General features: G+C 39.4%; 1 protein-coding gene across 7 annotated transcripts in view; it reads right to left on the bottom strand.

The window, feature by feature from the left end:
• Positions 1 to 26,591, bottom strand: part of ADAMTSL1 (ADAMTS like 1) — an 859,827-nt gene that overhangs the window by 358,037 nt on the left and 475,199 nt on the right. Inside the window, exon 1 of one of the 7 annotated variants that reach the window (XM_023627408.2) lies at positions 10,462 to 10,892. The exons of 5 other annotated variants lie outside the window; for them this stretch is intronic. In XM_023627408.2, the coding sequence (XP_023483176.1) occupies positions 10,462 to 10,524 (63 nt within the window). In that variant the 5' untranslated portion in view covers positions 10,525 to 10,892. Of the gene's footprint in view, positions 1 to 10,461; positions 10,893 to 26,591 lie in introns of those variants that run through there. One more of the 7 variants, XM_023627409.2, reaches the window with a different exon arrangement.

Genomic DNA, 26,591 nt, shown 5'->3' with positions numbered 1-26,591 from the left:
TTTTCAAACACATGTGGAGCCCATATTAGATATTGCAAAGAGCTGCAAGAATTAAGGCAAAAATATTTGCTGGCTTCCCATGGAAAGATTCATAACTGTGACATGAATCTGAAAAGTAGAATAGGGCACTGTTTGGTGAGAAAACAGATAGATAAATAACCACACACAGGAAAATACTGCAGCCTCTGACTCCAATAATTATCCCAAGGTAGAAAAATGACTCCATGTTATGGGCTTTGTGTTATGTGAGGGCCATAAAGCTTTCAAAAAGTGCCAGAGTGCCCTTTGAAATAGGCTCTATTTATTTTGAAAGGTTCACTGAGAACGAATAAAGGATTAAGTCACAACTGTGGGGCAATCTCTTTAGAAAGGTTGGGCCCGGATTCACACTTTCCTGAGTGACAGAAAGTTCTCTACTTTTTAGGATACTGACACATTTGTTGTTCCTGAAGGTCTCCCATAATTTGGGGAAAACAATCTCTGCTGTAGGTTACAATTTTGAACAGGGAGGCCTGGAATAAAAGTATTCACTCTTTCACACATTCATTCAGCACACATCTGAGCTCCTACTCAGTGCCAGGCTGCAGGCTGTCTACCAGACAGTAGGACCTGGAGAGCCCTAGCACACAGCTGGTGCTTTAAGAGCTCTGAGGCCTCAAGATGTAAGGCAAAGGGATGCCACAGGGGTTTTTCCTGCCCTGTATGTAGCCACACAACCAGACTCTTTCCCCTCTTTTCACCACTGCTGCTGCCTTCATGATCTCTCACTAGGAGAGGAGCAATAATCTTCTAACTGGCCTTTTGGCCTCCATTCTCCAGGCTTCTCCACTCCATGTGGCCACCACAGATGTCTTTCTAAAACACAAACGTGGGTCGAAGCTCCTGGGCATGGCATGCAAGGCCCTGCATGAGCTGGCTGTGCTCTAGCAATTGAGATTTACTCACTAATCCAGTAACTCACCTTCCTTTTCCTTCCTCTGTGCCTCTGCCCATGCAGGTCCCTCTGCCTGGAATGCCCCCTTTCCCTTCTTTGTCTGCCTGGTGAACTTCCATTGACCCCATAAGACTCACTTTAGATATCCCTTCTTTTGAATCACCCTCACTGACCCACCTCAAAGCTGAGTTTCTCTCTGCCTAGCACAGAGCCTGGGGCACTGCAGACAACAAATGCCAGATCCTTCTCCTGTGTCCTTCTTTGTGCTGCCCCAGCACCTTATATCCTCCAGTGGGTCTCTGTCTTATCTTCTTGAAACTTTCTCTAGAATCTGTGAGTTTCCGGCGGGGTATGACTATGTCTTGGTTATCTTTGTGGCCCAAGGAAAGTGTCTGGCATAGAGCAAGCCAGTCCATGACAAAGTTTTTAATGACAGAAGAAGAAATAAAGAGAAAAGTAAGGACACTGGTGAGTTCCCCGCAAAGCTAAATGTGTTTAGTTAGATTTTCTTCTGAAATTATGTACATGGAATTTTTGGCTTATTCAAATAACCTTTCATTTCTTGCACCAGTGAAACAAAATGGCAGAGTTGGTACAAAAAATGAACTCTGCCTTGATTCAAATTCTGCACTCTGCCACTACTAGCTGAGCGACCTGAAGCACGTTATATAACTTTTCTGTGCCTCAGTTTCCTCATCTGTAAAATGGGAAAAATTATTGTAACTACTCTATAAGATTGTTATGAGCATTAGATAGATATATGTAAAGTGCTTCTCACATTGAAGCAAGCACTCTCTTTTCATTTATGAAACTAAGGTGATGGAAGTTTATTTTATTAATGTCTCTACTTGACAAAATAAAAAATTAGAAATGTTGTCTCTGTTTTCCATACTTCCTACCTACCTGTAAACACATCCTTATATACTTATGAATTTTTAATGGTCTATAAAATCCAAAAGTCTGGGAATCGCTGCTTTCAATAATCAAGAACTCTTAAAGTGGACATAAACCATTGGATGGGTTTCTTAAAATCAAGATCCTGGAGTCGATAGGCAAAACAGTCCCACTGAGGTGAGTGCAGCTCCACCAAACTGCAGCTAGCAAAGTGGAACGGCCAAGGTTAGGAATGCCTGCCTTGGATTAAAGAGGTTGGGGCTGGTAATAGGGACGTGGCAGAGGTGTTGGAAAATCTCCTGCCAGAGAGCTGAGAACATGCTGACTGGTCACCAGGGTGATGCCCAAAGATTTGTAACGTTCCTGTAGACAAATGGTTTCCACAGAGCAAGCTAAACCTTTTGAGAAAAAACCTACTCTCATTAGTGTTCTATATGCCACTGATTGGCCTTTTATTCACTTGAATGAGGGGCTGGTCTAAAGGTTTCACTACTTAAGCATAGGTCTAAGATGGAAAAGACAGGTGTTTACGTAGCAAATAAACCCAGAGACAAAGTAATACACTCATTAAGCTTAGGTTTCAGTACTGCTAAAAAAGAAGATTCCAGGAAAAAAAAGAGGCGTAACTCAAAGAAGTGACCTTAAATATAAATCTTTAGAGTTTTAGAGTTTTTCTAACACATTCTTTCTTGAATTACTATAAATAATGAATTAGTGTGTCTATTTCTTTAGGCAGAGACCCCCTTACATCAGCAATAGTTAAATATACAGTTTAAAGAAAATAATATCATGACAGCAACACGAAACCAATGGAAAGTACTGGCTAATTAATTCCTGTCCTTCCCCCCACCCCATCTCAAATCTTTTCTCATATTATATGATGGAAAACCCATCTTTAGAACCATGTCTGCTTTATTCAACACGGTATACCCAGTACCTACCTAGCACAGTGCCTGATATACAGCAGGCTCTCAATGAATATGCTATATTGCACTGAAGGAAAAGGAGGGAAGCTAGCACTTCTTGGAGACCTACTATGTGCAAGGTCCCGCATGAAGTTCACATTTTCACATATCCATCACCAAATTTTTCACAGTTTTCATTGATACGGAAAGCAAGAGAAATGAAGCTTGTTGATATGACGCAGGTCCAGAGCGAGAGACAAGCTTTATGGACCTCAGTCCCCTCTCCCTGCCAATGTTTACAAAAGAACTATGATCACTGAGCTTTAACTAAACATGATTTTCCAGCAGCTTCATTGGTTCTTTGGTTTCTTCTGCATGCGATACTACAACATTTCAACTTCTCTCTACCAAGGCCAGCTCAGCTGGTTCTTGTTTAAAGGTCTTGAGAGGCCACACAGTATAATAGAAAGAGAATGAATTCTTTCTTGAAGGAATATGGACTCAAAGGAAAGGGATCCAGATTCCAGGATCTGGATCCTACCTATTTCGTGTTCCTGGGAAATATGTCTCAAATATCTTTGTATTTTAAATTCAATTATCAGCAAAATGAAAGGGCTAGAATAGGCAATGAATTCATTTATTCAAACAACAAACTTACACTGAACACTTTGTGTATATCAAACTCTTTGCTTCATGGATATAAAGATATCCAGGACAAAATAAAACCAAACGCCTGCCTTCAAAGAGATCCCAGTCAAATGGGGTCACATTTTATGCCATCTCAAAAGTTCCTTTTAGTTCTAAAAGCTATGAATATACATGCAGTGAGTCCAAATGTCAATTAAACTAACTCTATAACAGTAATTTCAAAGAATGTTTGTTATCTCAGACCAGCTACAAGCCCCAAAGTAAAAGTGTGTGGCACATTAGAGAAATTATGTTAGGTCTCAATGACAAATGGTTATAACAACTATGATGAAAAAACAGACTATTTCTAAAAAACTTTCCTCTAAATCCCACTTCAGCACCTGAACAGTAGGAGTTCTTATTGTTTCCATTACCCTTTTTCATTTCTGGTTGTATTGATGAAATACAATATTTGACCAATACTCTGGAAGACTTCAAATGGTGACTGAGATTATAATTGGCAAAGTAGACACCCTACCATACTTTACTAGAGAACAAAGTGAAGTGTATTCATTTTATTGGACACTTGGAAATTATAGGTTGCTCATAATTTCCTGTCTCATTTCGTTAGTGCTCTTGGAATTTTTGTCAGTTTATCTTAGGTTATCATACTCGCTCTCTCCTTTGTCCCAACATTTATGCCAACAGACTGAATTGACAGAGAAAGTCCCCGGACAAAAATTGAAGGAGAAAATACCCAAAGCTTTAGTTGGAGAATGGCAGAAGCTTTGGAAAAAAATCTGAAAAAGCAATGAAGATGAAAATGGAAACTCTGTGAAAATTAATGTAGTGTAGAATTGGCGAACATACCACTTATTTCTTTAAACAAATAGAAGAAAGAACCCGCTTATGAGGTGCACCCAAATAATTCACAGGTGGTGAAACTATTAGAGTCCTGCAATTTCTTGCCTCTGAAGTGGAATAAATCTCCTCTATTATAAATGGAGTATGCTCACACATGTGATTTTTCTGCTATTCTTTTTATTATAACTGTCCTCCTTCCCATGCACAAAGCCTTTTTGGTTTTATTGTAATTAATTTAACAAGAATTTTAGAGAAAAATCTAGTGAGGAAGGGAGATGCAAGCTACTATGGTAATAGCACTTACAGACATATAATTCCAAATGGAGTGTGCTTGGTTTTTGCACTGATTTGGGTTATTACAAAGTAAGCACAATATAGTAGAAACTACATAAGATTGAAGTCTGTCAGCATGATACCCCAGTGAGTGTGGGGCAGATGAATACTCCCTGGACACTGGTCACACATCTTTAATGGTGATTCTCCCAGTGATAAGGATTTGCTTTGAAAAGAGCTTTTCCTTAAGAATTTATCTCAACTAAGAAATAGTTCCAGTATGTTCTGCCACACAAATTGATATTCTGAACTACGGACACTGGAAAAAGTTGTTGTTCATTGTGTGGATGTATATGTTTAAGAAAGAGAGAGAAAAACAAAATATACTTCTACTCTTTGGAAGTTATTAGGTTACTGACTTGGTCTTACCAAAACCAGAATTAGTGGAATGCTTCACATGTGAGATGGATGTTCCCGTTTTCCCTTCTTACTTGTACTTCACTCTCTTTTCACCTTTTCTTGCCAAGTCGGTCTTACTCATCCATTTATCCAACAACATTTACTGAGATCCAATTACCAGGTATTCTGATAAAGGTAGGAATAAAAGTCATTCCTTCTGCTGTCACCCACAACGATGTGGAGCAGACAGACATGTAAGTACAGTATGAGAAGCACAATGACAGACATCAATGCAAGGTAGCACAAGAAATTACATTTAATAATATTGTAGAGATTACAATTAATTATTTATGCCTTTGAGAAATAATTACAAAACGCTAACTATGCATGTAACTATACATTGGCGGAATGTGGGGTGGGGGCAATCAAACAGAAGTTACGGTATTTCTCCTAAAGAAGGTGACAATAATTAATGAGATAAGATTTATGTCTATGACTGAAATAGAGACCATTAGTAAATACAGGAAAACACTCAAACTGATTTATAAATACTGAGCCTCTGGAAATATAAAAAATAAAAAGCCAAAGGTCACTGTTGGCTGTGGACTACAGCCATTGGGACGTCTTCTTGACGTGACCAGAATACTTCTAACTGCCCTACATGCGGGTGCTCCAGTCAGCAAAGCCCCCGGGAGGGGAAACTAGAACAGTTAAGCTTTATTCAATGTAGGTTTTAATCTTGAAGTTCGGGAATTGGGGAGATTTAGTCATTTATTTTTGAGCTCATGGAAAGAAGGGGTTGATAGCAACAGCTTACCCCAGTTAGCAGGCAGGCTCCCCGCACAGCTGTGCTGGCCTATGTCAATTAGGATCCTTTAGGACTTACATCACCCCTGGTATGCCAGTCCTAAGCCGCTCATGAGCCAGTACTGCCAATCAAGCCAAAATTCAACCACATGGTGTGGTTTTTATGATATAGACAGAAAATGACATGAACTTGTCTCATTCTGGTGAAAACACAAAGTTTGAAGCCTGCTCTCTAGAAGAGGAAAATTAGTAAAAATAGCAAGACTGTAAGACTTGATTTAGACACATTTTCCTGTGATTATCTCAACACACTTACCAGTAGATTATTCATGATGATTCAAGGAATGCTCTCACACAAGAAAAGACTATTGGACTGCATGCTATGAAGAGGTCACTTCTGGGTCACTCTACTGATGAGACCACAAGAAACTAGAATATGCATAATGAGGGAAGGGTAGAAAGAAACTTAAATAACTAGCTGTGAGAAACTTAAATAACTAGACCTGGAATCTAAAATAGAAACATTAAAAGCAGAGCTGCCACTTGACCAAAGAAACTGGACTATATATATAAAAGCAGGAAACATCAAATAAGTGGAGAATTAGAGAACCATGTGATAGTCTCTATAAGTCCTTTCCTCGCTTAATGTAGTTCACAGTTACGATGCTGGTATAGACAAGGCACTCCACCAGGTGCAGCAGGAAACGCAGAATTCAGAGGACACTGCATTTTCCCTGAAAGAATTTAAAATTCTACTTTGATTAAGCCATAATAAAGGGGAGAAGCAAAACACCAGACCACGTCTCATCCAAGTATAATTCCCATGAAAAATACACCAACATAAACTGGGTTAAAAAAAAATGAGCAGCAAGGACAGGGGTTAACTACACTTTGGTGGTTAAAATTACACAGACCCTGACTTTAATTTTGTCATTAGGATATAAGAATGAATTTTGTACAGCTCCTAAGGTTGAGTAATAGTGTGCTGGAGGATTGCTTTCTACTTTATTCATACATATCAGGAGAGGGAAATCACCATGTATTAACACTCATATAAATGCACAAACACATTCATTTAGTCACTTTTTCTCTTTCTCTCAAAAATCTTCAATATCCATGTAGTCTTTCAAGGAAAAAAATCTTTCCTGGTGTAACAGAATTCTTTTGTAGTTCACTAGTGACCACTATTGGACATACTTCCCATAACTTATATGAAGCGATAGAACTGATTCACATGAAAATAATAACAGGGGCCAGAAAGTGGTCCTGAACAGACTGAAACACTAAAAACAGGAGCCTTCTAAAAGAGAAATGTAGCTGACCATGTCTAGATCAGAAACTTCACAAAAACATGAAGAAAATAATGCTTAGGCTTCACTATGTTCTGCAGACTTAGATGAAAAATCCTTAAGCTTGATTTAAAGACAATCTAGGCATGAGAATAAGACATAGATATACAGTGAATAGTTATAGGAAGATGCTTGCATACACCCCCTCCCCCCTCACACACACACTTACAGGAACAGGCCAAAATCTGCTGTAAATAAGGGATTTAACATTCATTCCACAAGCTAATGGTGCTTCTCGCCATCCAAGATAGATCCACTTAGATAATAGCACAGGAAAGTGCCAGAGAGAATGAAGGGAATGGGCTATTGTGTTTGACTAGTTTCCATGTATAAATTAGAGCAGAGAAGAAAAAGAAATTCAACAGAAAAACACATGTACTTTATTATAATTCTGAGTGTTACTCTTGCAACTCCCACAATAGCAGGCGAAAGAGCTTAAAACCACTTAAAAGAAACAAAAAGCAAATGCAAATTTGATTAAATGCCTTTCTGACAAGAAGCGGTCTGACTTCAAGTTTGGATGGACACATATGTCAATGGCTGGTCATGGGTTTCGCCACATTCCTTTTGAGCTAAACAATTGGGACAAAGGAAGAAGAACGAAAAAGGGTAGCAGGGTGGGAAGATGGGGAAGGTAGGGTTATGTGGCTTAATTTGACCAGAATATCAGGATGAAATCTCTTGTTAGGTATTACTGTCATTATTGTGTCCAGAGTGAAAAAGAAATCCATGAGCTTCGCGTGAAAATGTGGGTGGTAACCTAAAATAGATACAGAAGACACAGGGACCTCATTCTCTCAGGAACAATGCTCAAAAGGGAAAGGACTTTGACAAAACTGAGGGTGAACGACATTCAATATTTGCACACATTCAAGAACCAAGTCATGATACAGATGATTCAGCTGTCAGTGATATGAAGGCTATTTTGAAGCAGAAACTAGGCTTGTCACCAAACACACAGGATGTTTTCCAATTAAGCTGAAGCGTTCCTTAAAAATTGCTGAAATTAATTCTAAGCGCAGACAGCCTCTTGTAACATGTAAAAGAATCACAGGAAAACAATCCACCCAGCTCAATTTCTCTACCCAGACTGAAGGTTAAGCTGGCAAGGTCACACTTCTAGTTCTAAGCCAACTACTGATCAGGCAAAGGTCACTTTCTCTTAGGCCAATAATTTAATTTTGGCCACAAAACCAAAGGGGGCAGTTAATGAGCAAGTGCAACAAGTGCCCATAATCTTGGACATAACTTTAATGGCCAAGATGATGTGAAAAGCTTAAATATCTCCAACAAAGACTACAGACCAAGCCACACCATTGCTTCTGTCACTGCTAAACATTTAACAACCATCCTACAAGGCAAACAAGTCGTTTTCTTTCCATTTTTTTTAACCTTTGGGTTCAAATATAAGCTTGTTTCCCTATCTGTAAAATGGGCTTAAAAATGCCTTATTTTCAAGGTTATGGTGAGGATTCATTGGGTTGCTTTTCAAACAACTGGCCTAGTGTTTTGCACATTCAGACACACAATACATGGCAGGTATTTCCTAATGCTGTTACTACTCTGCGCAGGGATGCACAGAGGCGCTCCCTGGTCAGTTCTCTTCCAGCATAACTCTCAGAATCCGGATTCATTTAAATGCAGACATAAAACAAACCTGGGTTTGATTTCATTTTACCCTCATAATACAATTATCGTAATTTAAACAAAATATGTTTTATGTTTTATATCTGAAATAAGCAAACTCTCCTTTTTTTCCATGTAAGTTGAATTATATGCTCAAATATATAGGTGACTATTCGAGATATCAAAGAGGGATATAATGCATTTATCAAATGAGCAGCAAAACAATATACTCCTGAAGGAAAGTTTTTCCAAAATATAATGAGATCATACTTGCATATGAAGATACCAAAAAAGGAATGTGTACTGGTAATTTGCTTTATGATGCAATTAAATGGGAAAAATAACACACACTTTAAAAAAATCACAAAGAAGGAAATACAAGGCAAACTAATGGTGTGTATATAAGTAACACGTCCCATATGGAAAAAATGAGACACCTTTCATAAATTGCTTGCTCCACTAGTCATAAAGCACACCTAAAAATTCTGCTTTTTATATTCCTCAGAACAGCTAAAACTTACAGTCCATTCATGCTCAAAATTCAGTTTGCCTTTAAACTTCTGTGAAAACTTGAAAATATGTTTCTATATTTACAACCTTTGCAATGCAGCATTGTGATTTCTTGGTGACAATGATGCAAATAAAAAGTGGAAATGTATAAAATATTTAATCACTGTCTGATTACTCTATCTGATGAATCTTCTTGGAGTTTTTCAATTTGTACCAAATGCCTTGTTTCTCTTCTTCAAAAATTATAGTGCAGGTCAAATTTTTCAGAGTCTAATCAGAACAAAACATTCCTTTACCATCAACAAATCAGTGCAACCTACATATTCTTTGCATTTTTACCTCATTCCCTTCTTGCCTTGTTACCTTCTGAGGAAGTTCTGGCATGCCATAGATGTGACAGAGAGAGCTACAATCACGTTTGTTTGGAGTCAGTGTGCAAATTTTGGAATCAAACCTTCAGATGAGGTTTGCTAAGCTCCCTGCCCAGAACACTCTGGTTTAAAAAAATGTGCATTGCTATTAATATTTTGAGTGTAGATTTTTTTTGGACAGTAAATGTTCATTTTCTGCCCATAAAACCAAGTATGAGTCACAACGGAACATTTCCTTTGAGTCAAAAATGCAGTGTGTGCTGATGTTCAAGAGCAGAGCATCTTATCACTGTGACTGTGGAAAGCAGTCCTACAAAAGTCATCATTTTCTTCTTCAAAAGCAGATCTGAGATCAAAGACTGTAATCGTCAATTCATAAATACTAGCATTAACTTGTATCTATGGATGACTCGTAGTCATTATGAGCTATAATCTGGGTTGGCTGCAGAGAGGCTCTCATTCCCCTTTTACCTGGTTCCGTAGCACATGTGCGCAGAGGGAGAAGAATTCATAAAAGACAGTGGGAAAAGCCCCTCACAGCCCTTCCTTCAAAAAATTCCAGGAACACCACAGTGAGTTTGATTTCAGGATGCCTGTTACCCAAATTCCAAGCATACACACCACCATTTATACAGTCCTCAGCTCACAACGTCTATGCAGTATATCCCAAAGTTATGTCTCAGTATTAATATATACCTCTAACTAATTCCACAAAGTCTTGCAGACTTCATTATGCTTGGGAAGTTGGGGTGAAAGTTCTGAAAGAATTTTTTTTTTTAAGTCGTGTCAATTATTTTACCTGGCATTTGAAGATAAAGATACACGCACACACATACACACCACCTCAGCAGCACCCAGACTCAATGGCAATAGCAATGTATTGAAATGAAAAAGGCATTTACCAGGAGCAGGAAAGCCAGAAAGAGGAGCGGTGTGCCAGGAGTTGCCCGACGGCAGCATTCCATGCTTGGATCCTTGCCGGAATCCGAATCGGACACTGAATAAGCTGCTAAGTGCTCCTCTGCCTGCTGTCACCTCCAGTCCTGGTGCTAACACTCCAGCCCTGCCTATCAGCTTCCATCAGCCCCGCTCACATTTCCTGACCGAGGGGTGGGTGGGTGGGTGGATGGGTGGGGGGTAAGCTGAATGGAATCTCTTTCGGAGCAGGCAGCCAGCCAATCAGGCTCCTGCTAATCAGACATGCTGAATAACAAAGCCGGGGGACAGAGAAAGCGTAACAGCGCGAGCGAAAAAGGGGAAAAGGACGAAAAAGAAAGGAGAGCAGAGCGCGCGCCGCAGAGCAAGGAGGGAACTGCAAAAGATGCAGAATTGCAAAAGATGAGGCAAAGCCCTGTGCTTTTAACTAACCTGGGTAGTTCTTTGTGAGACACATTTCTATTTGCCGTTTGCTTGTGCTGGTGCCTGTTGCTTTGTAAAATACAGTAGCTCCCTGAGACTCTGTATTGTTCCATTCAGAAGAGAAACTTAATCCCTGTCAATATATAACATATGCCGTAGAGGGAAAGAACCATAGACAAAAACTGACTTAGTGTGCCCTTTAAACGTGTTGTATACAACTGCTTTACTCCTTTTCCATAAAGTTCTTCTTTATTTTCCCCCCTTGACTCGGAAAAGGGAGACTATGTAAGTTTTTTAAAGTTCCTCGCTAAACCAAGTATTGGCATAAGTCACTTTGTGTATTCATGACTTGATCTGTAAATTAAAAAAAGCACATTGCTTCTTTGTAAAGTGACAATTTAAAACATCCAAGGTTTACTAATGCTGAAGGCACAATTGGAAATTTAGATCCCCAAGTTTAAAACGAAGCCCTTAACAAAGACTCTGGGATGAGTGGGGCTGAAATTTGGGGTTAAGGAACAGACTGGTTTTGACACATTGCCAACTCTCAACTCTCTGCTTTAACAGGGAGAGGAAAAGAAAGGATGAATTAAATCCTCGGTTAATCCCCAAACCTTTTAACCAACAGTTTCACCCTCCTCCTTATCCTCGTCTTTTATTGGAGCCATTATAACGCAGCAGAAAAGGCTGAAGTGAGTTTTATCTCCTTTTCCCTTCTCCCGTTGCAAGAAGGTTGGACGAGGAGATGACCTTCGACGTCCAGTCCAGCCCTGGAGGAAGTGCTAATGAGCAGTGAAATGACGACAGGACCAGTAACAGCAAAGAGAAGGTCAGGAAGCTTCTCAGTCTGGTTAATCCACCAGCAAGAAAGATTTGACTCTACCACAAGAGGATTTTATTACAGTTTTAGAAAAGCGTCAAGTGTCAAACAAGGACGTCTTTCTTCTTATCTGCTACAGAAATCATTGAGTTTTTGAAAGAATGAAATAGCAAACTTGGCATTACATTTCCATAGGTGTGTCACCAGGAAGTTTTTCCTTTGTAGATCTCCTGATAGCCCAGGAATATTTATGGTGGAGGTAGAAGACATTCAGAATTAATATTCTTTTCTTTCATTACCAAAAAATACCAACAAGAGGCATGAAACACAAATATGGAAAAAGCTGATCAAGCCATAATAGGCATGTGAACACAAGCAGGTCTGCCTATACACACACCTGCAGTTTTGCTTTTTAAAAAGGTGAAGAAAAGCAGGTTGCTCAGCTTCAGGGTACTTACTTCATATAGTATATCAGTTAAAGACAGAAGAGCTTTAGAATTCCCATTTTTCAACCTGTTAGGAAAGTTAGGGCATACAAAGATCCACCTTTTTACTCACATAGGAAAATGGATAAGACAAATCCATAACAAAGAGGTCCAATTCTTGAAGTATGCTTTTGCCTTTCAGAAAGATTAGATTTACAAATCTCTCAAAAACTAGCTAAAGCTTATAGGCTAAAGAGTTTTCACGAGCAGATGTAAAAATGCTTGACTGGTGTTATCTGTAATCCTCATCGTATTAAAAAAACGGATTGATTGAAGTAAACTTTCATTCATAAGGCTATGCTACATATCTCCTTTTACACATATGAGCTTCCTGCTACAGGGGTCTTTCTTCTATCAGAGTCATTAGATAAAGAGTTTCAATTAGCTCCATAAAATGAAATATTCTATGTAACACAACTTCTTTCCTCTTCACACATAAACATCACTCAGTAGGCAGATCCAAAGGGGAGAACAGATGGTGGGAGAAGGAATAGTGGCAACAATGTTAATGATACGGTACCACTTGTAGAAGAATAGAAAAAAATTGGGCGTGGTCAGAGACTAACTGGTAGCCACTTGTATGCTACTGTGGATTCCATCCCACTTTGGAAATAAATACTGTCTAGATATTTTGAGTCAGAAATTTCTGCCTTGGAGTTTCAACAGTCATGTCAGTGTACAGCAAAGTGGTCACCTCAATGAAGCCACTGAATAGTATGATAATCTTACATCAAGCCCTCAATCACTGGGTGAACACCTGGAGGATGTCCACCACAGTCTCATGCTTCTGGTCCCTATGCTTGTAGCCTTTCCTTTCCTGTTGGAAATGCCCAGAGAAACAAGGAAAGGCAATTGCATAGTCAAACATTACACAACACAGGGGAAACTCCAAGCTTACTCTAACTTCAGAAAAAGGAGAATAAAATCAAGGTGGGTTTGGGTAAGTTTTGGGGATGAGCTAATATTGATAATTACAAATTCATGTGCTATTTTTGAAGTTTACAAAACAATTTTATACTCACAATCTCATTTGACCTTTATGACTACTCTGGGAAGTTGGTTAGGTACTCACCCGTTTTGTACACATACAGGTGTCCCTTGGTGTCTGCAGGGGATTGGTTCCAGGACTCCCCCTCCACACCCCCCCAGATGAGAAAATCTGCAGATGCTTCAGTCCCTTAGTTGGCCCTCTGTATTGGCAGGTTTCACATCTGCAGATACACAGGACCGACTGTATGTGGAAACTGAGGCTCAGAGAAGTTAAGTGGCCTGCCTCTGGCCCCACTGGCTAGAACTGGCCATTGAACAGCGTCTTCTGACTCTAAATCACTCTCATCTCATATACATATATATACATTTCTGTGTGTGTATACACATATACACACATATATATGTATGTATGTATACACACATACACTTTCAGATGTTGGCAGTGGTGTCATACTGGCCGGAGAGGGACGTTTACAGTCAAGGTAAAGGAGAAGAAGGCAGGCTACCCAGGTTTTACTATGGGTGTATGTTACCTGACAATGGAAAGTATCTTATTTTAATCAATAGCTTCTCTGTCTCCCATCTTTGTCATTTCTAAAACCTTTCTCAGTGCCAAGGAAAAATAACGTAAAACCCTAGGTAATCTAGATGTATATGAACAGCAGCCTGGGAAAGGCCTCTCGTGGCATCTGAGCAGGGCGTTGGCCGGGTTCCTTTTTTCCTCTTCAGGTATCTAAATTAAAGCCGTCTGCCAGTGTCTGAGCAGGGGCAGTGGCCGCCATAATACTAGTTACCGGCTCCCTGCACAATATATTAGGTGAAATGAAAGCAGAAGCAAGAAAGAGTGTCAGGGCTGTCTGAAGCATCATTCCAAATGGTATGGATTTAACAATACTTAATTTAAAAAACACCAGCTTGGACAGGAGCAAGCTGTTAACATTCAGTGTGCTTTATGGCAGGAAAGAGTGAGCTAAACTCTTGGAATTTCTCTCCCTGGGGAGAGTGCCTTACAGGGCTCCTTCCAGAGCCACCTGTCTCTCCCTGGGGTTGGGCTTCCTCGCTTGGCCCTCCAGTTGCAGTAACTGGTGTCTGGAGGGCAGAGGGTCTTCTGGAAAGAACTCAGTGTGGGAGGGGAAGCTTTGACAAGCTGGCTAAGCCCTCACCTCCCCTCTTGAAGGAGGGGTTTATGGCAGTGCCTCAGCCTTACCGTCCTCGTGGGCATGTGTGGAAGTTGTTTGACTTTCCTGGCTAATTCTGAAAATTAAAGGGAGGGAAAAATGGTGTGAGGATGGATAAGATAAAATTACAGGAAGCCAACCCCTATTCTCAGAGACAGAGCTGGAATTTGAGCAAGAGTCTGTTGCTTTGCAATTCACCTAATATCCATTTAACACCCAAGCCATTGGAGTGTTTGCTATGGTTTCCAATCATCTTTCACACATGACCTAATGTGATAGGAGCAGACACTCTATAAGATAGAGAGTGATTATTACCCTCAATTTGCAGAGGAAGAAACTGGTGCTCTTCTGTGGGTTCATAGTGGGTTTGAGTGAGTTCATCAAAATTGCTTATTAGCAGGTTGGAAATTGGAGCTATGTCTAAGTTCATTTGACTTTCCTCTGGACAACTCTCTGAGAAGTCAATGAAAATAGTTATATTTATTGAGAGACTCCCACATGCTGGGCACTGTTCTAAGTACTTTATTACTTCATGAAATCCTCACAATAACTCCATGGAACAGGTACACTCGTCCTCAAAGGGATGTTACTTATGGTGGATTGGCAGTCAACATTCATCCCAACCAATGCCTTCCTGAAGTGCAGAGGCCAGAAACCTAGAAACTACATGCCCCAGACTCCTTTGCAGCTAGGGTACTGGATATGATTTAGATTTGCCCACTCAGAAGCTCACCCATAAAATTCAGAAGGTAGGGGCTGGCCCCGTGGCCGAGTGGTTAAGTTCGCGCGCTCTGCTGCAGGCGGCCCAGTGTTGCGTTAGTTCGAATCCTGGGCGCGGACATGGCACTGCTCATCAGACCACGTTGAGGCAGCGTCCCACATGCCACAACTAGAAGAACCCACAACGAAGAACAACGAAGAATACACAGCTATGTACCGGGGGGGCTTTGGGGAGAAAAAGGAAAAAATAAAATCTTTAAAAAAAAAAAAAAATTCAGAAGGTAGAAGTGAGGCAGAGGCCACACTTGGCTCTCTCTGCTTGTAAAAATGGCTATGGAGCAATGTGGTTTGTCTATAGTCATGTTAACCAGTGGCTACCTTTGTGGATGCCAAAAGGCTGGCATGGGCATGCAATTGATTAGCCAGATCAGAGAGGTGGGCATGGTTCTGGCAACCCTTGCATTTCCATTCAGCAGGTGACTTCTTGGTTATGGAAGAGGCAGCCCCTCCCTTGGTAATCTGCTGCCACAGAGTAGCAGGGGAACCTTCAGAAAGTTCAAACTAGAGACTTTTTCTTTGGCAGTTCCAATTTTCCATGAGTTAGTTAATACCTATAATATAGCACTTTCTGCTTAAATTAGCAAGAATAAATTCTGTTCTCTGCAACAGAATCTGTGACTGATATATTCCCTTTAACAGAGGCACAGAGAATTAAATAAATTTCCAAGATCACACACCCAGACAGAGGACGATCTGCAATCTGAACCCAGGCCATCGGGGTCCCTAACCATTAGGAAACACTGCTTCTGTGTAACGCAAAGGGCCGCGGGAGTTCCGAGAAGGAAGAGGCCTGTGCTGGTTTGAGGACTCAGTGAGGAGTACTCAAATGGGAGAAACAGAAATTGAACTAGACCTTGAGGTAGACAGAGACGTTTGGGAGATGTAAAGGGGAAAGGCTTTGCAGGTGAGGAGAACAGAGCAAGCAGAGGAACATGTGAGGCCAGGCTCTGACTCACCAGAGAATTTTAGGCTGCCAAAAGGGGAAAAGTATGTTTAATTCTTTGTGCCACGGTCTCAAGTCACATCCTCAGTGATCTCTCCCTACAGTCTAGCACTGCATGTTACATATGGAAGGAACTCAACAAATTTTAAAATTTGATTTGATTCACCTCCAGCTGCCTGAAGCACTAAGAGCCTCAGCTTACATTTCTTCCTATTGTCTACCGATGCTAATTCAGGGCTGTCACACTGTAGGTACTTGGTTAGAATCTGTGACCCTGGCCAGTAGCAGAGAGGAATTCTGGAGGCTGGTTGGTGCAGTGGGAAGAACCCAGATATTGAAGCCAGACAGTTCAAATCCTAGCTGTTCCACTGACTACCAGCAGGGATCTAAGGAAATAGCTTGCTGAAAGTCTCTGTGCCCAGTGTTTTGTTTCTTTGTTTGCTTTGCTTTTGTTTTCGGCTGTTAAATGATGAGGGTGAGGCTCACACTGCAGGGCGGTTGTGGGCAGTGGAGTGAGGGGTTTACAGAGTCTAGCTCAGAGCCTGATGCAAAATAGGACATCCGTAAATCTTTGCTATGCTATGTCATGGGTATACAAGTGTCCACTGTTCACGTCTTTCAACTTTTCTGTGTGTTCAAAAATTCTAATAAAATTCTGGGATAAATTGTTAATATAATTTAGATTCGAATTCTAGGACTCCCTCCTCCCCAGAAAAAACAAGCAAACAGACAAACTCAGAGCAGAGCACTGCACTGCATTAGCAGGATAGAAGTGTTCACCACCCCCAAACCGGCAGTCCTTGTTCCCCACTTTTCTACGTTGCTGGGGTTATGTCATGGATCTCAGAGCCTTGCTATTGAATTAGATTCAACGGAATACTTACTAAGCACCTACTGTGTGCAAGGCATGATAAATAGAGAATTTTAGCAACAGATAAACTGTCTTTTGTAGCCTTTCTGACATAGAGAGATACCAATTTAATTGCTGAGGTTTGAATTATGGTTGTAATATTCGTATATTAAACCCAAGTGTAATATATAAACCCAAGGCTCTTGATTCTTAGTTCGGTACTATTTCCATGACATCATCCTCCACAGATAAAATAATTACACCAGAGCCAGACAATAAGGTGAAGGGGTGTTAACAGATTTATAGACAATACAGAGTGAGGGGGATTAAAATGCAAAAGCCAAATTCCTCAGATTGGCATTCAAGGACCTCCCTGATCTGCTTCCAGTCCCAGGATAATAGAAAGTCATGCTCCAGCCCAATTGAAATACCTCATTTTACCCCAATACTCCGAGTCCTTCCACTACTGTGTATTTGTTCATCCTGTCCCTACTTCCTGGAAGGTGCTTCCTCCCATCTCGGCCTTACTAAAATCTTTTCTATCCTTTAAGGTGTAACCTGAATGTCAGCTCCTTCACCAAGCCTTGCACGTAATTGACATTAAGTATTTGTTAAATTAACAGGTGAGTTAATTAACATATGCTACATCTCCAGATATGGTAGCACAAAAAAAGAAAAGCAGGGGGGAGAAAAGCATGCAGGAGAATTGCAAAAGGAAAGATAGTCTCTGAAAATTAAGGAAAAATGTAGATTAAGATGGAAATAAAATGTGAAGTTCAGAATAGCAATTAAACCATGGAAAACCAGAGTACTCTTCTCCTAAAAAACCAGACCACTGGGCAGCCTTCAGTTTTATTCCTGTTATATGCTGGTTATATTTGCCAATACCAAGTAGACGAATAGTTCCTCTGTTAAGTTAGAAAGATTCTCTCTTATCACAATTATAAATTCTGTCAAAGAAATATGGAAAACTATCAAACAATGGAATACTGAAAAAGAACCTATTAATAAAAATAATTTATAGCGTAGTTTATTTTTGAAGAGTCTGTAAAGGGCATGGAGTTTATGGGTAAAACTGGATATTTTCTCTCTCCTACCTGAAGATGCGGTGGGCCTTTCTTTTGAAAAGACTTTCATAAAGGAACTTGGTAAGTATGGCAAAAAGGAAAAAGATACATGGTGGGGTGGGGTGGGGGGGGGTGGGTAACAACATAGAGAATTGAATACAAGCCAACAACAACAAAACATTATGAATATGCAGGTGTCCTGAGGGGAAAATATGGGGTGCAATTGGGAGAAACAGGTAAAAGAATCCAGAGATTTCTCTTTGTTGCATGTGTATTTCCTAGAAGTTAAAATCCAGTATTGGTTTCCCAGCACAGAAACTAGTAGTTATGAAAAGTATAGGGTTCCAAGGATAGAGAGGAGAGCCCCTCCTCCTTAGATATGATTGTAGGGTGGGAGCCAATCCCAGAAGCCTTTGGGAGCAGCTGGAAGGGACACAAGTCTTAGCCTTAAGGTTTTTTGCATTTAAGGCCAGCAAGCTAAAGTTTGCTGCGTGTCATTTGAGCAAACTTCTAGGAGGAATATCAGTGGGGGCACGTCTGCGGTGTGCAAAATAAAGAGGCCGCAAGGTCCAAGGTGCATGACTGTGCTGGTTTTGTCGCAGTCTGCTTTAGCAAGGTACATCCCTGTCCAGATGGTCACACAGGCCTAGCATTTGGTTCTGGTGTTCAGTTACATGTTTTCCCTTTGCCCCTCCCCACTGCTCCTTCTGTGCCCCCCTCCCCTTTCTGTCACTTGGACTGAGAGAGAAATGCTCTTGTCGGCCTCAGAATGGCCTTGTAAGTAGAAGGCTTACTATAATCATATGCATTTACTTTTTCTCTCAACAGTTTGGTTCTTAAACTCACACCTGTATTGTAAGGGAAAAAAATTTTAAATAACATACCTGTGGCAGAAATATTAGCTGTCTCCCAATAGCCATTATTCTTTTTCCGCTTTGTTAACAAACATACATGGCCACCCAGAAGAGAGACATTTCCTAGCCTCTCTTGCAGCTATGTGTGACAAAGTTCTCACTAAGAAGATGTAAGTGGAGGCAGTGGGTACAATTCTAAGTAATGTCCTTAGAAAAAGGGGCATGCCCTGCTTCACTTTTTATTCCTTTTTGTGGCTGGAATGATGATGTGAAGACTGGAACAGCCATCTTGGACCATGAGGTAACGTTGAAGTCTATACTGTGTACCAGAAAAAGGGACTTAGCTGCCTGACACTCTGGAATATCATGATGGTCCTGGACTGCCTACCTTCAGACATTTACGAGACAAAGAAGTGTGTTTGATACAACATGTATGTTGTAACATAATATATGAGTGGCAGGACTATGCAAAACTATTAAATAAATAGGCCAAGATGTCTAGTCTTCTGTCAGCTTAGACCATCAGAAAGCTACAAGCCTGGGCCATTTCATACTGGCCTCTTGCAGAATCATCTTAGCAGATTTATGGATAAGCACTATGCCCCTGGTTTTGACTAATGGCCAATATAGACATGTAAATGTGTGGAACACTCCTAAGAGTGTGTTAAATTATCTAGGACAATTTTGCTTATGTGGCTCAATTATCTAAGAATCCCTATGGCAAATTCTGAGAACACAATGGTCAAACACAGAAAGCATGTCTTTGACCAGCTGGTACATTTTATTTTTTAGATATTGAGAGCTCTATAACTCCCAGATTTTTCCATCTTTGCTTTGGCTACTAGGAAGCTCAGAACAAAAATTTGTGCTCCATGGCTAAATATTTTCTCAGCCTATGGTTTTAAAACATCCCCTCACTCTTTGATTTTCACATTTTGTTATTCCATGTAAGTGGTTTGGTCTTTTTTACGTTGCAATTATTTTACTCTAAACAACCTTTCAATTTGTTTGGAAGAAGGATAAAGGTACAAAATAAAACATTATGATTATAAAAATGCAGTCAGCTATGAAGCACTCCGAAGGAGATGGTGGAATGTGAGAGTGATTTCATGCTGATGAAACCACTGTTTTTCTTTACCTTACAGTGACTAAACTAATTTTTGTTGCCATCGTGATTTATTAAACTCTCCAAGGCTATCCTATTCTTTCTAAGGTTCACATTTTGTTATCGTTAGTTATGTGGAGAAACTTTAAACTTATGTAAGAAAATTTGTTCAAACTGGATTATTCTTATATGTCACTTCTGTTGGTACAACACCATTCAAAGGGAAACGTTAGTTCCCCCATAATTAAATTTAATACCTTAGTAGAATTCATATAACAATACTACAGTTTCATTTGTACAGGTTCCATTAGTCAAATTTCTGATTTAGCTGAAATGATTTCTCTTCAAGCTACTATTACAGATGACGTCTATGGGGGAGGGGTTGGTGATTTCCTGAGTCACCTGACACATGGGATGATACTGTTTCCATCTGGTTCTAGTTGACTCAGTTGCTCAAAGCCTCATGTTAGTGAAGCTTGGCGTCATGAGGGCACTGTTGCCCTACACTGTACAAATGTATTACTGGTCTCAAGAAGCCTGGGAAAGAGAATTAATGAATCAACTGCAAATCATTACTACCGTCTAGAGAAAGAACAGCAACAAACTACTCAAACCTTAGACCATAAGCCTTGAGGCAGGGTTTGTGTCTTGTTTGTTCATTCCCAACTTTTGGCTTGGCTACCTGGCACAGGTAGGAGTCTAATAAATGTTTGCTGAATGTAGGCATTGAAAAAGCACAATCTTGACTCCTTAAAACATTAAACTTAGAAATACCATAAGACCCAGCAATTCCACTTCTGGATATATCCCCAAAAGAAATGAAAACAGAGACTCAAGCAGATATTTGAATACCCAGGTTCACAGCAGTGTAAGTCACAACAGCCAAAAGGTGGAAGCAACTCAAGTGTCTGTTGATGGATAAATGGATAAATAAAACGTGGTATGACTATACAATGGAATCTTATTCAACCTTAAAAAGGAAGGAAATTCTGACACATGGATGAATCTTGAAGATACGTGTGATTCTATTTATCTGAGGTACTTAGAGTAGTCCAGTTCATAGAGACAAAGTAGAGTGGTCATTGCCAGGTGCTGGAAGCAGGGGGGAGCTAGAGAAATAATGTTTAATGGGTACAGAGTTTCAGGTGGGGAGGATGAAAACATTCTGAAGAGGAATGGTGGTGATGAGTGCACAATAATTTGAATGTGCTTAATGACACAGAACTGTACTCTTAAAAATGGTTAAAATGAGGGGCCGGCCCCATGGCCAGGTGGTTAAGTTCCCATGCTCTGCTTCGGCGGCCCAGGGTTTCACCAGTTTGGATCCTGGGCACGGACATGGCACTGCTCACTAGGCCACGCTGAGGCAGCGTCCCACATGCCACAACCGGAAGGACCCACAAGTAGAATATACAGCTATGTACTGGGGGGCTTTGCGGAGAAGAAGAAGAAGAAAAAAAAGAAGATTGGCCACAGATGTGAGCTCAGGTGCCAATCTTAACAACAAAATAAAAAAGAAACATAATTCATTTAAAAAAATGGTTAAAATGATAAATTTTCAGTGATATATATTTACTACAATACAATTTTAAAGAAGAAGAAAAAAGAATATAAAAGAAAAATTAATTTACCTGTGTAAAAGCAATCCCCAAAATCCCCTGGTGTGAACTCCTAATCCTTGTGCCAAATAACCATAGAACTCAATGTGATGACGGGTACGATGAACCGTGTCTGATTACTAAATTTCTTACAAGTTAAAAATAAATAAAGCAAGCACAAGCTTTACGAATGTTACGTCAACAATGCCACCCTCACTCAAAAGGAAAGCAGACGTTAGGGAAGTATTTCTCTGAACTAAGTTTTCACAATTTGTAGATTCTATTTGGTTCTTCCAACTTAAATGCAAATGAGGCTGCGATCCCAGGGCCTTTGCACTCACTCTTCCTGCTGTCTGGAATGTTCTTCCTCTCATTCTTCAACTCATTATACTCTGACACTTCCTAGATCTGTCAATCTAAACTGGCCTTTCCTGTTGTTTGTTTTCAATGGCTTCTTGCTCAGAACCCACCATAGTTCATAGTTATAATTCATTTGTATTTATATTTATATTTACTTGTGCAATTACATATTTAATGTCTCTCTCCCTCGTTAGACTGTAAGCTCCACAGAGGCAGGTACCATTCCAGTTTTGTTCACCACTGTATCCTAGCATCTAGCATGGGATCTAGCACATAGTAAGTGCTCAATAAATATTTGTTGAATCAATATTTGTTGAAGAATAAATTCATCTCTAAACAAGCATTTTATATTTCACTATAATTCAATTTCTCAAGCTGGATAATGGATAATAGGCATTTCATTATTTTTAAAAATACTTTGTACACATGCACACATATATAATTTATACCTATATTATGTATATTTTTAACATACACACAGACTTTATATATATATCGTATGTATATGCCTTTATTTAATTTATTTATATATCTTCATATTTATTTCCCACCTGTTAATCGATGGACCAAGGAAGTCAAATGTTATTTCCCAGTGTCTAATCCCTTTCCTGCCTGCTTCCTCAAAGGCCACGATTATGGTTCAGCATCCTGTTGTATTTCTCCCTTCTCTCACTCCCAAGGTCTGTGTTAGACAGCTAAAGGCAAGTAGTTTACTGCTTTGCAAGTGAATGCAATGTCATTTCTTCTTTAAATTTTATTCTGGGATACTAGTTTAATAGTGAAAAAGGTTGGGTAGATTAAATAAAAGACAAGGAAAATTCATCTCACCTTACAGGTGAGCAGAGCTGATGTACTTAACATGTCTAGTCCTAATGATATAAGAACAGTAATGATATAATATTTTCAACAAATTAAAGAGAAAAGGATGATACATATAAAATATTCTTATCAAAAATAATATATTTTGATATATGTAAAAATCAGGTTTGTAATAAAATTTGATACTGATATTTATTTAAACCTGCACATTTGTGTACTATGTTTCTTAACTAAGATAAGATTTATTTTGCTTCTTCTTTAATTATGCAACTTTCTTGGGTTCACAACATTCCCTTTGAAGATGAGGTGTGGAAATCAAGACTTGCTTTAAAATCGCCTTTATTAAAAATTAGATTGGACATACGTATTTAATTTTTCCTGCAAAATGACCATATTTTGATATCTTTAAATGGCCAGCGTTACCACTCACAGCCCAATATAATGTCTTTATGAAGAACTAGCAGAAGTAATCCAGGGTGCCATTTGCTTTAGCAGTCTATAAATATTTCCCCTTCTTTTGGAGGGGAGATTTCCAGTGACATGTGAGTTTGCTCACCGTAGACAGGGATGTCATCCACTGTACGTGTTACAGTGGAATAGGTCCTCTGTGTGGGCTTCAAAAGTGTTATCTTGGGGACTTCTTGTGAATGACCCAACACAGTATTATCATGGGTCTGTTCAAGGAAGAACACACTTTTGCAAAGAATAAAAGCCATGAAAAGAAGCTGAGGGTAGCGATAGTACCCCGGTGCAAAACTTGCATGTACACCTAGTAAAACTTGGAAATTGAATTCACTCTGCTTCAGGTTTCATTTTTCCCCCTCTTAAATCCGAGTATGACACAGGCATCACAAAATCTGCCATAAATAATTATTCACAACTGTCTGCTTCATTTTGAGTTCTCTGGATTCTCTCCATCCATAAAACCTGGATCTACTTTTACCACTAAAGAGGATGGTACCCCCTCGGTTAGGGCTGAAGAAGTTGAAATTGAAAAAGAGCTTGCTGTGCAAGCAGTTACTTTCCATCTTATGGGGAAACAAAAAAGGGTTTCGCCGTGGAGTTAAGCAAGTCCTTGAAAATCTTGACAAGATTTATAAATAAGATATGGTGTTTACTTATTGTTTTAAAACTTTCCATTGTGCTCTTCTTGGTAATGTAATATGATATATATTTTTGCCAAGAATAGGGTGTGGCTGCTCCGTGGCTTAGCTGATCATGAAATATCATGCTTGAGACTTGAGTCAGAACATCAAAACAATGCAATTCTGGAATGAGAGTGCCAACAGTTTTCCCACTTCTGTTAGATTCAATTCTATTCGAGTTGGGAGCATGAGTAGGTTTTCTCGTTACTATGTTTAGTCATGACTCCAACTAAAGCTTGAATTTTATACTGGCTTGCTTCTCCACTCTGAGGATATCTTCCTCCCTTGCAGCCAGTCTTCCTCCCACATTCCTTCTATTCCTTTCTTCCTTCCTCATTTCTTTGTCAAATATGTTTGTTAATAATATCATTATTCTTGCAGGGGTTAAAATTAGATGGGAAGAATCATACCTAGGGATCGCTCTTCAAAACACCCAGCAGTGTAGGTTAATGAGCTCACAAGTTTTTAAATAACCTAATGAATCCAACTTCTTAAACACTTGTCTCCTTAGTTCTACGGGAGATTTGGGAATCAATTTTTGTAAAACTTGACATAGTTCAATACTTTCCCAGAGAGTCTGTGAACTAAGTCAGTTGGGGGGTTTCTCTGCTCATCATGGGCCCTTTTAGTATGTAATTTCCTTGAAAGCAGAGACTCGGTCTTTCCTGTTCACTTCTGTAACTCCAGTGTCTAGAACAGGGTTTGATAGATCTGAGGTGTTCAGTAAATATTTGTTGAATTGATGAATAAAATAACTAATGAGGTAGGGTCCCAAGAGCGAAAAAAGACTTGAAATCAAAATGTCTAGGTCTATGCCAAGAAACTCAGATCCAGAGTGATAGATCAAATATGTCCAAGAAAACATCAATAAAGTCTGACCAATGAAATATACAGGACATGTTATTTATGATGTATTACTTCCTGTATAACATAATTTGTAATATAAAAAACAAGCATTTTATATTTCACTATAAGCTGCTCAAGAGCAGATACTAGGCTCTCAAATAATATTTGCTGAATGTCTAAATAATGGAAAATCCATGCTTATAGGACTATTGTCTCAAGCAGATATGTGGGTCATAAGTATGAGACTTCTACAAGTCAGTTATTAAGGCAGCCTCTAAAATATAGAGCCAGGATACCAACTTTCTCCCCTTTTAAATACTAGAAATAATATTTCTAGTATTTCTGGAATACCAAAAAACTTTAGTCCTGTGTTATTTCTTAAAAGATAAAGTTCTGTTTGTTTAAAATATATCTGCTCACAGCAGCAAATACCGTTTTTTAAAATATTGTTGATAAGGGAACAAGACTCATGCTCTGAACTCCTCAGAATGTGCAGGGGAATATTTTTGTCATAAAATCAAAGGGCTAGACTGGATTTACTCTAGTCTCTCCTAGCTCTAAAATTTTATGACTCTGGCTTTTTTAAAAAAAAATTACCATGAGGAAGTTGTGTCTTTGTAACTCAGAATTTTCATCGTCATTGGACTCCTCAATGATTCAGCATATTCTGGCTCAAGTCTTGTTCATAGTATTAAGCCTCAATAAAGTCTTTTTCTTTTAAGGATGCTCTGGAAATGTTGTGAAATAAACCAAGGAGAGCCTATCATGAGCCATAATTGGGTTTGGGAATTGATGCCCCAATGAGGGAAGACACTAAATGTCATGGGAGGTTACGACAAAACTAGGTAAAGTACTCAGATCTCACATTTGCCGTTCTGTGGAATGGTTAAAACATTATTTTTCAGTAGTGATCCACTAATAAGTCACGAAATCAATTTAGTGTGTAACAACCGGTATTAGAAATAAAAGGAAAAAAAGAAATAGTTTAGAGTAGAATAGAAAATATTGAGTGTATCTCATATAGTAACGCTAAATATTGTTTGATGAAACTTTTATTTCAGGCGTGTGTGTGTCTGTGTGTGTTTCAGTGTAGGTGTATGCATACTAGGTCACCATATACAATGTATTTCTTCAAATAGGACACATTCAAAAAAGTTTGGAAACTATTAGTTTAAATAAAAACAGCTTTTCAAAGTCCCTTCAAATTCTATAGCTATTTCTATGAAATCCTGAAAATCTCATAGGCATCTACGTAATCGCAAAAATGAGATAAGGTGTGAATGGAAAGTTTCTTTCCTCAGAGGAAAGAAGCTTCAAACTGAGTCATCGATTTTGAACGCCAGAAGCCAAGATCACTGAGCTGAACCACTGCCATCTAATGGATTTGACTGGAGACGTAGGCACATGCCCTGTTCTGTCCCTGGTGGAGTGCGGATGTCAGCTACGCCTAACTGTGATTGTACATGAGCTAAGACAGAATATGGGCCAGCCAAGGGATTTTTTAAAAAACTTTTTTATTGAAGCATAATATGCACACAGCAAAGTGCAAATAGAAATTCTTTTTTCCATCTTGAGTGGAAAGAAAAGGCACTGTAGCTTTCTCCAACTCCTCTTTCTCCATTGGCATCCTGTATTTCTGTCCAAGGGATTTCTCAGAACCCTTACTGGCTTCTAGAGGACAAGGCGGGAGATTACAGAAGTGGAAACACGTCATGCAGAAATTCTTTGCTTCTTCTTGGTTTATGTCTGTATAACTTTTTTTTCTGTAATTTGATTTTACTTTACCTGGTGAGTCAGTATTTCCCTCTCCTTTTATTTATCAAAACATTTTTT

Source organism: Equus caballus, chromosome 23 (assembly GCF_041296265.1).
Source record: "Equus caballus isolate H_3958 breed thoroughbred chromosome 23, TB-T2T, whole genome shotgun sequence".
NCBI lineage: Eukaryota > Metazoa > Chordata > Mammalia > Perissodactyla > Equidae > Equus > Equus caballus.
Note: the sequence above shows the minus strand (reverse complement) of the source record. Positions and strands in the feature narration are given on the sequence as shown.